Genomic DNA, 14,853 nt, shown 5'->3' with positions numbered 1-14,853 from the left:
CCCACCTGATAGCTCAAGGTGTAAGTGTACAAACAGCTTGTTTACCAAAACACACTCTTAAGTTCAAACAATTGACTCAATGAAAATACTGAATATTGGTCTCCTTTGCTGACACAATTCCACATGTTTCCTTGCTTGCCCCACCGTGTAAGTTCTATCTGTTTCTCACCTGGATAGACACATCACTGTAGGAGCCACCGATCACCCCAGCTATGGCAAAGGCCGTGTCATCGTGGATGGCATAAGACCCATCTGGGCAGATGTATTCTGTCTCGTCTACTTTCGTTAGTGAGGACCTCACAAACTCCAGTGACTGCTCCAGAGCATAAGTGTCCTTGGAGCAGGTGTCCAGGATATGGGCCCCAAGCTTAATTCCAGGCAAAATGCTGGGGTCCTTGTTTATCGCATCCAATGCAAACAGCATAGCCTCCAGCCGTTGAATGCCACGTTGTTCGTTGATCCTTCCACAATCTTCCAAACCGTTGCCTTTCTCATGGACTGGGAACAAACCCCCGATCACCAGATCCCCCTCTATTGCAATCTCCTTCTTCCCACTGGGCAAGTTGCTGGAGATTGAGAGGATCATCTGAAGCAGGAGGTGAAGGAGAGTGAGCTGCAGTGAGTGGGACATGTCTGGATTCCTCATGGGGCAGCTGTTTATATCAAAGTCTCACGGTTTCCAATAGATGGGAGCCAGTAACCTCCTTAACATGGGAGCTAATTGCATCGTTTTAGTCCATTGGCTGCAGAGAGATTTAAAAAGCTCAAATTAGAATAGTAAGGCAGAGTAATTTCAACATCATCAACTGAACAGGAAATTGATTCAAATATTGTGACAGAAATGTCACTAGCTCAGCTTTATCAAATATATCATCCGCAGAAAACATTAAACAATTGCAAGCTCAAGAAAATCCTGCTCAACCACACATCAGAGGCAATGGGCAAAAGATCTTTAATTCATCTGAATTTGCTCTTCATGTGGTTAGCACTAGAAATTGTAACTAATACACTGATAAATCCTGCCTCAATCCTAAATGCTGAGTCATAATGTGTTTTCCGTTATATCCCACTATTATTCCCAACCTCTCACTCTGATGGATCTACTGGTCCTTGCTGGTGACTTTTCCAACTTATATTGCAATTGGCAAGAAATTACAACATGCAAATGGGCTACTAGGCTCAACCAGTCTGGAATGAGTTTTATCCCCTACAGAAGATGTATTCAATTCCTGTGACGTTGTGCGATTTACATTTTCCCCGATTCTTCCATTTTTTCAATCACCTATCAGTCCTATTTGTAACTGTTGACATGTTTCCTGCTTAAATCATTAACTTTGGTGGTGCAGTTCACAGTCTCAGAGTCCTCTGTATTATAGACTTTTTCCTGCTCTTGGTCTCAAATATTATACCTATATCCCCTTGGACACCTCAGTCACTGGAAACAGCCTGTTTCCAGCTATCTGTTTCATCCCTTCTCATTTTAAACATCTCAGTCAAATCATTTTAATCTCTTACAACCCCAGTTTTCCAACTCTTTCTATGTATTTGTATTTCCTCACCCCAAGGTAGCATCCCAGTGAATTTGTGTTGTATCCTCAATCCCCTTGGAGCCCAAACCTGCATTCAGTTCTCCCACTTGCTGAGGTTTTCCTTAGATTCACCAATAGCTCTTTCCATTAGTGCCAGATTTCCATTTTTTTTATTGTTTATCCACTCAAGGTGCCTTTTTAAAAAAAAAATTACCCTTTCATGGGACGTGGATATCGCAGGCAAGGCCAGCATTTGTTGCCCATCCCTAATTACCCTTGAACTGAGTGTTTTGTTGGGCCATTTCAGAGGGCAGTAGTTAACCACATTGCTGTGAATCTGCAATTACCTGCCAGACTAGGTAAGGACAGCAGATTCCCTTTCCTAAGGGGCTTTAGTGTGACATTAGTGATTTGTTTTAAAGGGCAATCAGTGATAGTTTCACAGTCACCATCACTGAGACTAACTTTTAATTCCAGATTTATTAATTGAATTTAAATTGCACCAGCTGCCATGGTGGGATTTGAACCGCGGTCCCCAGAGCATTAGCCTGGGCCTCTGGATGACCACGACACCACCATCTCCCCTTAACTTTTAATACCTTGTGAACCTGATCTCCAAACCCTTCTACCCTTCCACATAACTCTGCTTGGTTACATTCCTGGAGTTGTCATCACATGATCTCCAGCCACCCCCAGCACCCACCCTCCATAGTCCTGGCATCTGGTGTTGCCATGGCAATTGGAAAGCAATTGGGCTTTTAATGCCTGAGTGGATGATTCTTCACAGTTACTCAAACAGTCTTTTTTCCAGCATGTCTGATATTTACGTCTATTAAAAAATATACAAAGGGAATATACGCTTATAACTTTTCCCCTGGTTTACATGGAGGGTTGGCAACCCTACTTCTTTTCACGCACTCAAAGTATAATTATTACATTTTTTTAATCAGAATCTACCATCCCACATTTACTGACATTGAATTCCATCTGCCACTAGTTTGCTAATTCCACCATCTTATTCATATTTTCTTGCTGCTTTTTCCGAGCCTCAGGATTATTTAGCGAGCCTCCTATTTTAGAATCATTTGTAAGTTTGGAGGCTGGTCCCCCTTGATCTAGTTCTGAATGATTAATGCATGTGAATAAAAACAGTGGGAGAAAAGAACCCTGTGGGCACTGCTACCCACCACCATCTACTGTGAGAAGCTCTCCTTAACTCTTGCTCACTGTTACTTCTCTTAAATTATTTTTAAATCCTACTTGATACTCCTCACCCTTCTCCAATAGAGTCGAGTGCAAAATAATGTGTAACCAAGTCAAAGGGTTTCTGAAGTCCCTGTGCACCACATCTGCTGCACTTCCTTGTCCACCATATCTTTCATTTCCTCAAACAATTCTGTCAAATTGTCAGCATAATCTATTGTAAAGTTATTGCTGGTTGCTTCTGTTCATTTGCTTTTCATTTGGATGATTTAGTAATTTTGGGGTAGAATATCCATGGGATTTTCACTGAATCTCCCATCTTAATTCAATAGAGGAGCCCGCACGATTGATATAAATGGCCATTTCTCCATGGTTTGTGCCAGTCTCTTGCTCACAATTCTGTGGGCAATTGGGGAAAAGTCCTATGGAAAATACAGCTATTCACCTTTAAATTAAACCTTGCAGCATTGCTGTGGCTCAGTGGGCAGCCCTCTCACATCTGAGTCAGATGGTTCTGGGTTCTAACCCCACTCCAAGCGTTGGGCACAAAAATCAAGGCTGACACTCCAGTGCAGTACTGAGGGAATGCTTCTGTGTCTCTCAGATGGGATTTTAAACCAAGTCACTGTGGTAATTATGGATTTATTTAGTGTGTAATATACCTTTAAGAATAATGCTTGTTAATGAAGATCACATGATCTTTAGTACCTAATAGGAGAGTATCATGGGCTACCTCTGTAGTTAGTAGTTAGTCATGTGGAGGTAGAGTGTGAAGTGAAAGCACACATGTAGTTGCTGCTGAGTACCTTTGTAACTAAACTTAAAGTTCCCACCTAAGAAAGATCTGCTGATCAACTCTGTCAATAACACCAATTAGGCCACCACTCACAACAAACTGGCGATGAGGATAAAACAAGTTCAACAGCAGAAATCAAGTGGAAAGAAATTGGCACCATACTGCGCTGAGTAATTGTAAATAGAAGTTCTGTTCGAATTGAAGAAGTAATTCCCTGTCAGAATGCCACAATTTGGAAGAATTGATCCTTTCGATCCAGCCAATTGGTCTCATTACATTGAACGTCTCGTGTTCTTTTTCCAAGCGAGCGAGATTATGGGGGAAGAGAAGAGGTGAGCAATCCACTTATGTACATGTGGGAATAAAGCCTATGGCTTGATTCTAAGTTTGACGGCACCCAGTATCCCAGGTTCAAAAATATTTCATGAATTGGTGGACCTCGCGAAGGATCATTATCAACCAAAGCCCTCAGTAGTGATGCAAAAGTTCAAGTTTAACATGATAAATAGAGCCCTGGGGGAGACAGTTGTATGCTATGTGGCAAGCTTGAAGCAGTTAATGGAACATTGTGAATTTGGTACATCTCTGAATGACATGCTCAGAGATCATTTAGTATGCTGTGTGAATGAGGACACAATTCAGAAGAGATTGTTGTCTGGAGTGAATTTGGATTTCAAGAAGGCACTAGAGGTAGCACTGGCCATGGAGAGGTCCGCAAAAGATTCATAAGCCATACAAGGGGCACAAAATGGCACCGTCCCCCACATCAGGTGGAAAACCCCAGCCAAAAAGGACATGAAAATGCAAGTCTCTGCTTCAAAGCAGGAAACAGACCCCACTAGCTGTAAAATGAGAAAAAATGACTTAGTAGCAAAAATAAGAAATAATTTTAATAGAGGTGGAAACAAACAGTCTTATAATGATTGGCAGTTTAAAAAAATTGAATGTTATTATTGTCACAGAAATGGACATATAATGAGACAATGCAAGGAAAGATTCAAGCAGGGTTTAAACAAAAGGAAAAACCCAATGAGATCTACAATGTAGAAGAGCCTGAAACAACAAATTCAGATATTTACTTGTTATTTAATCTGAAGGTTGGAAAGACAGAACCAATATTTGTAACAGTGAAAGTAAATGGCAGACCTGTTAGAATGGAAGTGGACACGAGAGCTTCCACTACAGTAACTGGGGAACATGTCTTCAAATATCTGAATAATAGCCAACATAAATTAAATTTAGAAGTAACAATTGCCCAATTAATAACATACACGGGTGAAGACATTCAAGTCAGAGGCATAAGCAGAGTAACTACCATTATAGAAGCCAATCGGTAAAGCTACCAATGTTGGTATTGAGAGGCAGAGGACCAAATCTTCTAGGACAAAATTGGCTAAGGGAAATGGGAAATCAACCTTGATTGGCCACTGAGATTCCAAAAGGAAGCTGGAAGCATTCCTGTTTTGGGAAAGGAGCGTGTAAGGACTCAACAACCTGAAGAAATGCAGGCAGTCTTAAGCCAAAACCTGGTAGAACAGCAGAAGGATCTTGAAGAGACCCTGCTTGATGACAGAGTTCGAGATGAGGTAATTAGCCTTCGAAGGGAAAAAGAAAACCTGTGAAAGACCCTCACACACTACTAGATTCCCTCAGGTCAAAGTTTGTACCTCTGGAAAAGTATGAAGAGAAACAGAGAGAATTCAGCACTTCTCTGAACAAACTGAAGAATGAGTTGGCAGACAAGACACAACAATGTTCAATTTTCCAGGAGGCAGCAAACAAATACAAAAAAGAGATGGAAGAGCTGAAGAATCATTTACATGAAGCCAAAGAAACTTTGGAAGCAAAAGTTGCAGAATTTTCTAAGAAGCAGACAGATAATTAAATTTTGGGAGACCCAACCACTGAGCTCAGACAAGTCAAGCTTGCACCTGAGAGTTGTCTGGCCAATAATGAAGCTGAAATGAAAGGCGAGATTACAGTCAGCGCTGGAAAGAAGATGGCAAATAGAAAGAAAGTACAGAGACACAAATAAGACCTTAATTCTGACAGTATGAGTATATTTTGGTACATAGGCCTGGAAATCAAATGGTAAATGCAGATGCATTCAGTCGTTTGCCTTTACAAGAAAATGATGAGGATGTCCCAGTTCCACAGGAACTTGTTTTATTGCTAAATTTCTTAGATTCCTCGCCGGTATGTGCTCGACAGATCAGAGACTATCCTGGACAAGTTGGGACCTAGTCCTATCTCAGGTATGAGGACAAGTGCCTCATGGTTGGTCACAAGAGCCCGTATCTGATGCAATGAAACTGTACTTCAACAGCAGACATGATATAACCAGCCAGGATGGTGTCTTATTGTGAGGAGCATGAGTGATAGTTCATCCAAAGGGAAGGAAGCCACTTTTAATTGAACTATACACAGGGCGCATCCAGGAATTTCCTGAATGAAGACCATAGCTTGCAGCTATCTTTGGTGGCCTGGGATGGATGGTGAAATAGAGAGTTTAGTGAAGAATTGTGTGCAATGTCAGCAACTGCAAAAGTTGCCTTCAACAGCTCCATTACACACTTGGGAATGGCCAGGAAGGCCATGGGTGCGATTACACATTAACTATGTGGGACTTTTCATGGACACAATGTTTCTGCTCACTGTCGATGCTCACTCAAAATGGATGGACATATATGAGGTGAAGTTGCCAATGTCTTCTGCTATGATTGAGAATCTACGTCAAAGTTTTGCCATTAACAGACTACCAGAAGTAGTTGTTTCTGATAATGGCACGACATTTATGAGTGCTGAGTTTCAATGGTTTATCAGCCTCAATGATATCACTCATGTAAAATCTTCACCATATCACTCTTCCTCAAATGGGCTGGCTGAGAGGGCGATTCAAATGTTCAAGGTGGGCATGAAGAAGGTAACTGGAGATTCCTTAGCAACCAAGCTATCACGCTTTCTTTTCCATTATAGGACCACCCCTCACACAACAATAGGTGTCACACCCACGGAGTTATTGATGAAATACTGTCTCAGGATGAGATTGGGCAGAATCTTCTGTTCGGTGAACAGGGGCGGGGCCTGCTGGCTGACGCGTGCGTCTCCCCTCATCATTTACGTTCTCAGGTTGGCAGGTGCGCAGTGGTTGGCTGCGCATCTACCAACCTGTTAACGGACTATTAAGGCCATTAAAAAACAAATTGAAATCATTAATGGGCATGGCCATCCAAACTTAAGGTTGGTGGGCAGGCCGGGAGCCCAGACGGGCTTCTGAAAAAGCATGAAACCTCATTCACTGGGTGGAATGAGGTTTCATGAGTGATTAACAAATCTCAGAATATTTCAAAATAAATGTTATGGACATGTCCCAACTTATGTGACAATGTCAGATGAGGGGACATGGCAGCGAAATTTTTCTCTCGTCATTATTTGAAGTTTTAAATGGGAGCCTATGTCCCTGACACAGCACTTTGCCTCAGGGAGATCAGTGCACTCTATTGTGCGCATGCGTGAAAGAGCGCACTCTTGGATCAGGGAATCCCCCACCCCATTCGCACAGGGAGCGCATAGCACTTCCTGGTGGATGTCATGCTGGGCGGCCCTTAATTAGCCCGCCCATATAAAATGGTGGCGTGCCCCCGATTGGGGGCACCAATATGGAACCCGCCTGCCTGCGCCTACTCCCACACAACCCCTCCGATGGGGGGAAAATGTTGGCCATTGAGTTTAATAATACAGAATTTAGGGGGTAAGGTGGAAAGGAGTCAGGGAAGTCAGAAAAGTAAGCACAACTGGCCATAGTCGTGAGAAAAAATTAACTGTGGGAGAGTCGGTATATGTAAAGAGCTTCGGGGAAGCACCAAAGTGGTTACTGGGTGAAATCAGTGCAACGATGGACCTCTATCTTACCACATGGAGGTGGGAGGCCGAGTCACACAGGAACATGCGGATCATCTAAGGAAGAGAGAAACAAATCACCAAGAATTGATTCCACCAGGTTCACGGCTGGGTCTGTGTTTCCTGTTGCGAGAACTCAACCTAGTACAGACATGTCTGATGTTCCTGCAAGAGTTGAGGATACAGAACTGCAAGTGCCCACCGAAGCACCTGAAGTTCAGACAACTCCTTAAAAGGAGGTTCCTGACAAAGTATCTGAAGTTGTAAAGCTGGGGCATTCTACACGCATAAGGAAACCCCCAGAAAGACTGAGCTTGTAAATTTCTCACCCTGTGTAAATATTTTGTTATGTTGAGAAAATTGTACTTGTAAATATAAAATGTATATCCGTGTAAAGGGGGAGGGATGTGGTAATCATGGTTTTATTTAATGTGTAATATATCTTTAAGAATAATATTTGTTAAAAAGTATCCAATAGGAGAGTAGCATGGGCAGTCTCTGTAGTTAGTAGTTAATAATGTAGAAATAAGAGTTTGAAGTGAAAGGACATGTGTAGTTGCAGCTGAGTATCTCTGCAAATAAACTTAAAGGTTTCATCTATTAAGTGTCTGCTGATCAACTCTATCAATAGTGCCAACTCAGCCACCACTCACAACAGTCACCATCAGCCCTCTCGGCTGGACTTCAAAGATCCCATGGAGCTATTTTAAAGAAGAACAGAGGAGTTATCCCAATTTCCCCGCCAATATTTATCCCTCAATCAACATCATAAAATAGATTAGCTGGTCAACATCACCTTGTTGCCTATGGGAACTTACTGCGTGTAAATTGGCTGCTGCATTTCCTACATTTGACTACACTTCATTGGCTGTAAGATGCTATGAGATGTCCATTGATTGTGAAAGGCATGATCTAAATGCAAGCATTTCATTTTTTAAATACCTTCCCATATGTAAATGTTAAATTAACCCAGTTTATCCAGATTAGCGCTGCTTTATTTTTGAGAACAGTTTACATTGGCCACTCTCCAATCCTCAAACATCCATGCTTACTAAAGGAGGAAAGGAGGAAAGGAGGAAAATGGAAAATTAAAAAAAGTAACAGTTAGTCAAGACAGGAGAAATGATAATGGATATTAGTGGCAGATGTTAAACAAATATGCTGGACCTGTGTTATGGTAGAAGATACAACTGCAATGCAAAAATAATGGGAAATCAATGAGCTAATGAGAGTGAAGAACTAAAAGTAACTAATATCAGTAGAAATAACACTAGAGAAACTAATGGAAAAGCCTTCAAATCCCCAGGACCTGCATGATGGCCACATCCTAGAGTTCTAAGAGACATAGCTGCAGAGATTGTGGATGTGTTGGTTGTGATCTTCCAAAATTCCCTGGATTCCAGAATAGTCCCAATGGATTGCAAGGTAGAAAATGTAATCCTACAATTGAAGAAAGGAGGGAGAAAGGAAACAAGGAAGGACAGGCCAGTTAAATCTGACATCAATAGTAAAACAACTATTATTAAGGAGGTGTTAACAAAGCATTTATAAAATCAGTGTGATTAGGCAGAGTCAATGTGGTTTTAAAAAAGGGAAATCATATTTGGAAAATTTCTGCAAGTTTTTGGGCAAAAAACGAATGAGGTGGATAAAGGGAAACCAGTGGATCTAGTCTATTTGGATTTCCAAAGGTAATCGATAAGGTGTCACATAAAAGAATAGGACACAAGATTGGGGCTCATGGGGTTGAGGTAATTTATGAGCATGGATAGAAAATTGAGTAAGAGATGGAAAATTGGAAAATAGAATAAATGGGGCAGTTTCAGTGGGCAGAATTTTGAGGTTGTTGGGTGGGCATAGTGGCCAGGCCCGGGAGCAGCAGGGAAATGGTCCGCTGCCCAAGATCGGCCCCCGAAATGTGGCTCACAACTGGTCGGGAAGGGGCGAGCGGGCGTGGGGGGCCTGTTGGCCACCGGGTCCAATGGCGACCAATGGCCGGTTTATAAATGGCCCAGGCAGCCCCTGGAAGGCTGGCACGGAAGAACATCTGTTCTGCATTAGCAAAATGATGGAGTCGAGTGCGACTGGAGACGGCAGACGAGAGGGCAGGTAGGGTGGGCAGTCAGCAGCACCCCCACCGCTGTTTTTCCGATGAGTGCCTTGCCATCCTTTCAGGAAAGCCACCCTTGTCCCCAGAGTTGGGAGGAAGAGGCCACCGCACCTCACCAAGAGGGCAAGGAGGTGGCAATGCTGGTGATCAGCTGTGAAGTGGTACGGTGCACCTGGGTCCAGTGCCGGAAGTGCTTCAATGACCTGATGTGCTTAGGAAGGGTGAGTACCGTGTTGGCATGGGTCAGTGTGCAGAAGTGTTAAGGTCTAGCCAGCCCCCTATAGACCTCAGGGGTGTTAGAGTCTGAGTGCCAACTGTCAATCACACTGGAGCTGGCAAAGGGGGTGAGCCCTGGCTGCTTGGACTGAGTGCCTTGCGGCTCAAGGGCCACAACTCAGATGCGCACTGGGAGGTGTTCCTCTGGTGGGGTTGGCCAGGCTCCAATGTTGCTGCAGGTAGAGAGCGGACTAATCAATGCTCCTCTGTCCTTCCAGCAGAAGATGAGCCATAACTAATCAGAGCAGAGGCCTGCCTAACCTCCTGATGCTTAGCAGGTTCGAGCAAGACACATGGATCTCGAGAGCTGGCACATTCCACATGCAACTGAGCGTGGAGAGGCATGGGTGCCAGATGAAGGTAAAAATGCAGTGCACAGAAGTGAGAGTTTTAGATTGTGCAACCATTCTAGTATAGTCTCTGAATTGATGGAAGCTTCGAACCTGGAGTCCCCATTGATCATTGATGGCACCATGATGCAGATCACCATTGTCTCACCAGGGTGCCTGGCATGCACAGTGACAGTGTGATTACTTTAAACAATGACATGTCCTTATTCTCCCTTTTAGATTCATCAGCACACACTCGCACTCTCGTTCCCGAAAGGCCACCCCTGACACCGGAGGACCACTGGGCTTCATCTACACCTGCATCACACTCGCCCTCTGAACCAGGCATCAGCGCAGATATCAAAGCCTCAGTGGGCATTAGGTCGGCGGCAAGTATCTCGGTGCACATTGGTGAGGGCACTTCACACTCACTTGAGGTGCAGACAGAGGCAGAGAGTGCCCAAGGCGCCAGCAGTCGGAGGACTACTGGAGACCAGGATGACGCTGGGTCGAAGGCTGATGATAAGCCTCTGGAGTCGTCCATTAGGTGGCAGATGCTGGACGTCCAGTGAGATGTACGGGAAGATCTGGCGGAGATCCATGAGGGTCTGCGTGCCATGGTGTCAGTTGTGGAGCAGTCCATGCGGAGTGTGAGCACTGCGTTGACCCTCACGGCCGAGCGCATGAGTGTCTCCGGATGTAAGCATCATGGGAGCTGCCAGGGTACCTTGCACAGACTTGTAGAATTTGCATCCTGAGGTCACACACTATCTGCACGTTCATGGAGTGGAATTCCTTCCTGTTGACGAAGGCACCCGGCTGACCCACTGGCACCTTGATGGCCACATGTGTGCAGTTGATGGCACCCTGGATGCGGGGGAACCCAGCAATTGCTGCAAACCTTTTGATTCGCTCAGCCAGGCTGGCCTCGTCCATGTGGTAAAGAATAAAGGTCATTACCTGCCTGAGCAGAGATTCTGTCACCAGCTTGATGCAACTGTGGACAGCTGATTGGGAGACTCCACACAGATCCCCCACTGAGCCCTGGAAAGAGCCGGAGGCATAGAAGTTGAGGGCCACTGTGACATTCAGAGCCACTGGCATGGGGTGTCCACCCATGCAGTAGGAGCTGATCTCAAGCCTGATCATCTGACAGGTGGAGGTCACCGTCTCCCTTGCGAGGTGGAGACTCCTTTGGCATTGCACCTCAGACATATTGAGGTAGCTGCATCACTGCCTGTAAACCCTGGAAGCTAGATAGTGGCATCTTCTGCAGTTCCTTCCACCTTGGACCACCTGCTGGCCCCACGCCCCTTGTGCCTGCACCTCTCCTCCCACTGATATCTCCCCTGGAAGCTGCATTGGGACACCTTGCCTCCTCTCCCTTCTGTCCGTCTCTTCCTCCTGAGAGGAGGTGCCTCCAGCAGAGACCAGAGACCACAATCCCCATTACCAGGTTAAGGGAAGACTGTCTGAAACCTGGAATGGTCCACACAGTCTGAATCCTCCGGGCATCAAGGAGTCCTGAAATGAAGCCTGGAAATGCTAAGAATGAAGCCCTGAACAGAGATGAAGCTGCAAAGTACCAATAAGTCACCAGCAACTAACTATTGACCAAACTTCTTACTACTCACACAGGCAATGTTGCTCACCCCTTTTATCCTGCCCATGGTTGAGATTTTTGAAAATGTCAGCCCATTTTGCCCGTGCAATGAGAGCGAAATCACACGGGCAACGAAAAATCATTGTCAGTTGGGCTGTTGATGGCCTTAAGCAGCCTTTTAATTAACAACGGGCATGACTACAGCACTGGCTTGCCCCCGCTAAGCAAAATATCCCGTGTGTGTGCGATGATGTTGGGATGTTCACTGAGGGACATGCCCACCCACAGGACCTAAAATTCTGTCCAGTGAAATAAAACCGGCATTGTTCCCTTTTCTATTTGATCCTTAAACCTTATAAATTTATGGTCACTATTCACACACATTGAGTTCATCTGTCTTCTCCATTTTGTTACTCAGAACAAAATCCAGCAACAGCTCTATCCTCACAGGATGCATTCAGTTTGTGACATGTCCCTCATTCCCTGAAGTCCAGCCGGATAACTCAGCGGAAAGTATCGAGTTGTGGATTGATTGATAACCTGCCTGTAGGCTGCACCCCAGTGCCATAGTTCCACCAATTGATTTGGCAGCTTTTAGGGATCATATATGCGTATTCTTTAATGGTATAGACTTTTCAGTCATGTTCTCTAGGATGGTGGATTGGGTTGTAGTTCAGTTGATAGCACGCTTGGTTCTGTGTTCAAATTCCACTCCAGGGCTTGAGCACAAAAATGAAGGCTGACATTCCAATTTTCAGGAATTGCTGCACTCAGTGCGGGCGTGATATTAATTTGAGGTCTTGCTTGGGTGGACATAAAAAACCCCATGGCACTATTTTGAAGAAGATGAGGGGAGTTATCCTTATTGCCTGGCCAATATTTATCCCTCAATCAACATCACAAAAACATATAAGCTGGTCACTATTATGTTTCTGTTTGTGGAAGTTTGCTGTGTGCAAATTATCTGTTGCATTTTCAACATTACAACAGTAATTACAATCCAGAAGTACTTCATTGACTGTAGAGTGCTTTAAGGCATCCAGTGGTTGTGGAAAGTGGTATATAAATGCAGGTTCTTTTCCTGATGACCAACACTGGGGCTGTCAGTGCTAGGTGTGACAGACGCTTCATGCACCAGTGTTAACCTTTATACCTCTGGAGTACAAGGACCTAGTCTCAAAACTCTGAGTGATGCATGGGCCAGGGATTAGGTAACATGAAGCAAAGTGCGTCAGACCCCACCTTAGCTCTGGGGCAGTAATGAATCCAAATTCCAGAAACAGGAACTTTCCATTCATTCATGGAGAGCCTCCCGTTGTACTTCAAAACAGCACCAATGTGCAATCTTTTACATCCACCCGAGAGGGCAGAAAGGGCCTCCATCTAACCTGCCCTTTTAAAACCCGTGCCCCTAATAGTGCAATGATCCCCCAGTGTACTGTATCCAGAGCGCTGGTCTGGGTTTGGGTGCTCAAATCTCTGGAATGAGTCTTGGGATAAGAGACCCCCCCACTGAACAGCAGCTGGTGATGACACAGGCACCTTTGCTCTATTGGTGTACAGGAATTGAGGTGCTATGGGTTGAGCACTGTTCTTTCTACCTATTTTCTTTTTTTAAAAACTATTATTCTGGGTGACTACAGCTGAGCAAACGATGTTTTAATTGGCACCTTCACAGCACTGCGCTATCATTAGCCAGTGACATGTAACTTGGTGGCATTCACATTGTTTGCAATGGCACAGCGAGTATGAATTGCTGAAATTCTGGCAGTGTATGCTCTGCAGAGTCCGACACTGTAACAATGGTCAGCCTGAGACACAAGAAGGCACCCACCCACAATGCAGTCCCAGTCACTGGATTCCAATTAATGCCTTCATGATCAATACCAGGGACAACAGACTGAACCATGAGACAACCGTATGCAAACTCTGAGAAGGACATATTGGGAGTGAGACTGAGGAGAGGCAGTATAAATAAAATGGTGCGATTTTAAAGGGGTGCAAGAAGACAGAAACCTGGGGATGTGCGTACACAAATCTTGGAAGATGGCAGGAAAAGTCAATAAAGCTGTTGGAAATACATACAGCTTTCATGACATTACAAACAAAGGCACAGACTGTAAAAGCAAAGAAGCTCTACTCTGTGCAACACTGCGTAGTCGCCAGTATTGGGCACCACACTTTATGAAGGATGTCAGGGTCATAGGGCGCATGAAGAGAAGGTTTATGAAAATGACGGACATCGGTTGCATAGAGAGGCTGGAAAAGTTTGACTTGTTCTCCTTAGAAGAGAGAAGGTGTAAGGCAAAATTAATGGTGGAGTTCAAAATGATGAATTGTTTTTATAGAGTAGATAGGGAGAGACTGTTTCCATTGGTAGGATGGCCAGAGGTTTCAAATTTAAATGAATTGGCAGGAGAACCAGGGGAGTGATAAGGAGGATTTTTTTATGCAGCAAGTTGCTGTGATCTGGAAAGTACTGGCTGAAAGGGTGGTGAAAGCAGATTCATTAATGACTTTTAAAAGAGATTTGGATAAATACTTGAATGAAAAGCTTTACAAAGCTATGGGGAGAGAGAGAGCAGAGGAATGGGACTAATTGGATTGCTCTTTCGAGGACCTAGCTCAGGCACGATGGGCTGGATTGTAAGTCTCTATGATACTATGACTCATTGTGAGGAAGGGTGCCCAACACAATGTGAAATGGGGACACATACACACACACACGCAAACCAATCTGAGCTCTGGTTAGGATGCACCTTTAGGGCTATGGCAGGAGACTCAGGAGAGACTTCCAAGGATTACAGACGGTGGAAAGAGGAGCCACAAAGCTGGTCCCAGCATCAGAAAAGTCCAGAAAAATTTGGGCTTTTCAGTCTGGAAAGGAGGCATCCAAACAGTCAACTTCAAAAGTACATTAGTGACAGAATGCTTTTACACACAACCAGCAAAAACCCTGGCACCAATCCAGCACAGAAATCACAGAAGACGCTGATGGAATCCTTAGAATGTTCCAACTGCAAATCTGTTGTGGAAAACACTGGATACCAATGATCAAATTCTGGCCCCTGTACAAATTTAACTGCACGCTGCTTGTAAAATGTCCC

At 44.4% G+C, this 14,853-nt stretch overlaps 1 protein-coding gene across 1 annotated transcript in view; it reads right to left on the bottom strand.

Annotated features, from left to right (window-relative positions):
• grm2a (glutamate receptor, metabotropic 2a) overlaps nt 1-631 on the bottom strand; it is a 53,825-nt gene extending 53,194 nt beyond the window's left edge. Inside the window, exon 1 of the mRNA XM_041191876.1 lies at nt 170-631. Coding sequence (XP_041047810.1) covers nt 170-631 — 462 coding nt within the window. The remainder of the gene's footprint in view (nt 1-169) is intronic.
• Between the last annotated feature and the right edge of the window lie 14,222 nt (nt 632-14,853).

Source organism: Carcharodon carcharias, chromosome 7 (assembly GCF_017639515.1).
Source record: "Carcharodon carcharias isolate sCarCar2 chromosome 7, sCarCar2.pri, whole genome shotgun sequence".
Taxonomy (NCBI): domain Eukaryota; kingdom Metazoa; phylum Chordata; class Chondrichthyes; order Lamniformes; family Lamnidae; genus Carcharodon; species Carcharodon carcharias.
The sequence above is the reverse complement of the archived record's forward strand: the minus strand, read 5'-3'. Positions and strand labels throughout refer to the sequence as shown.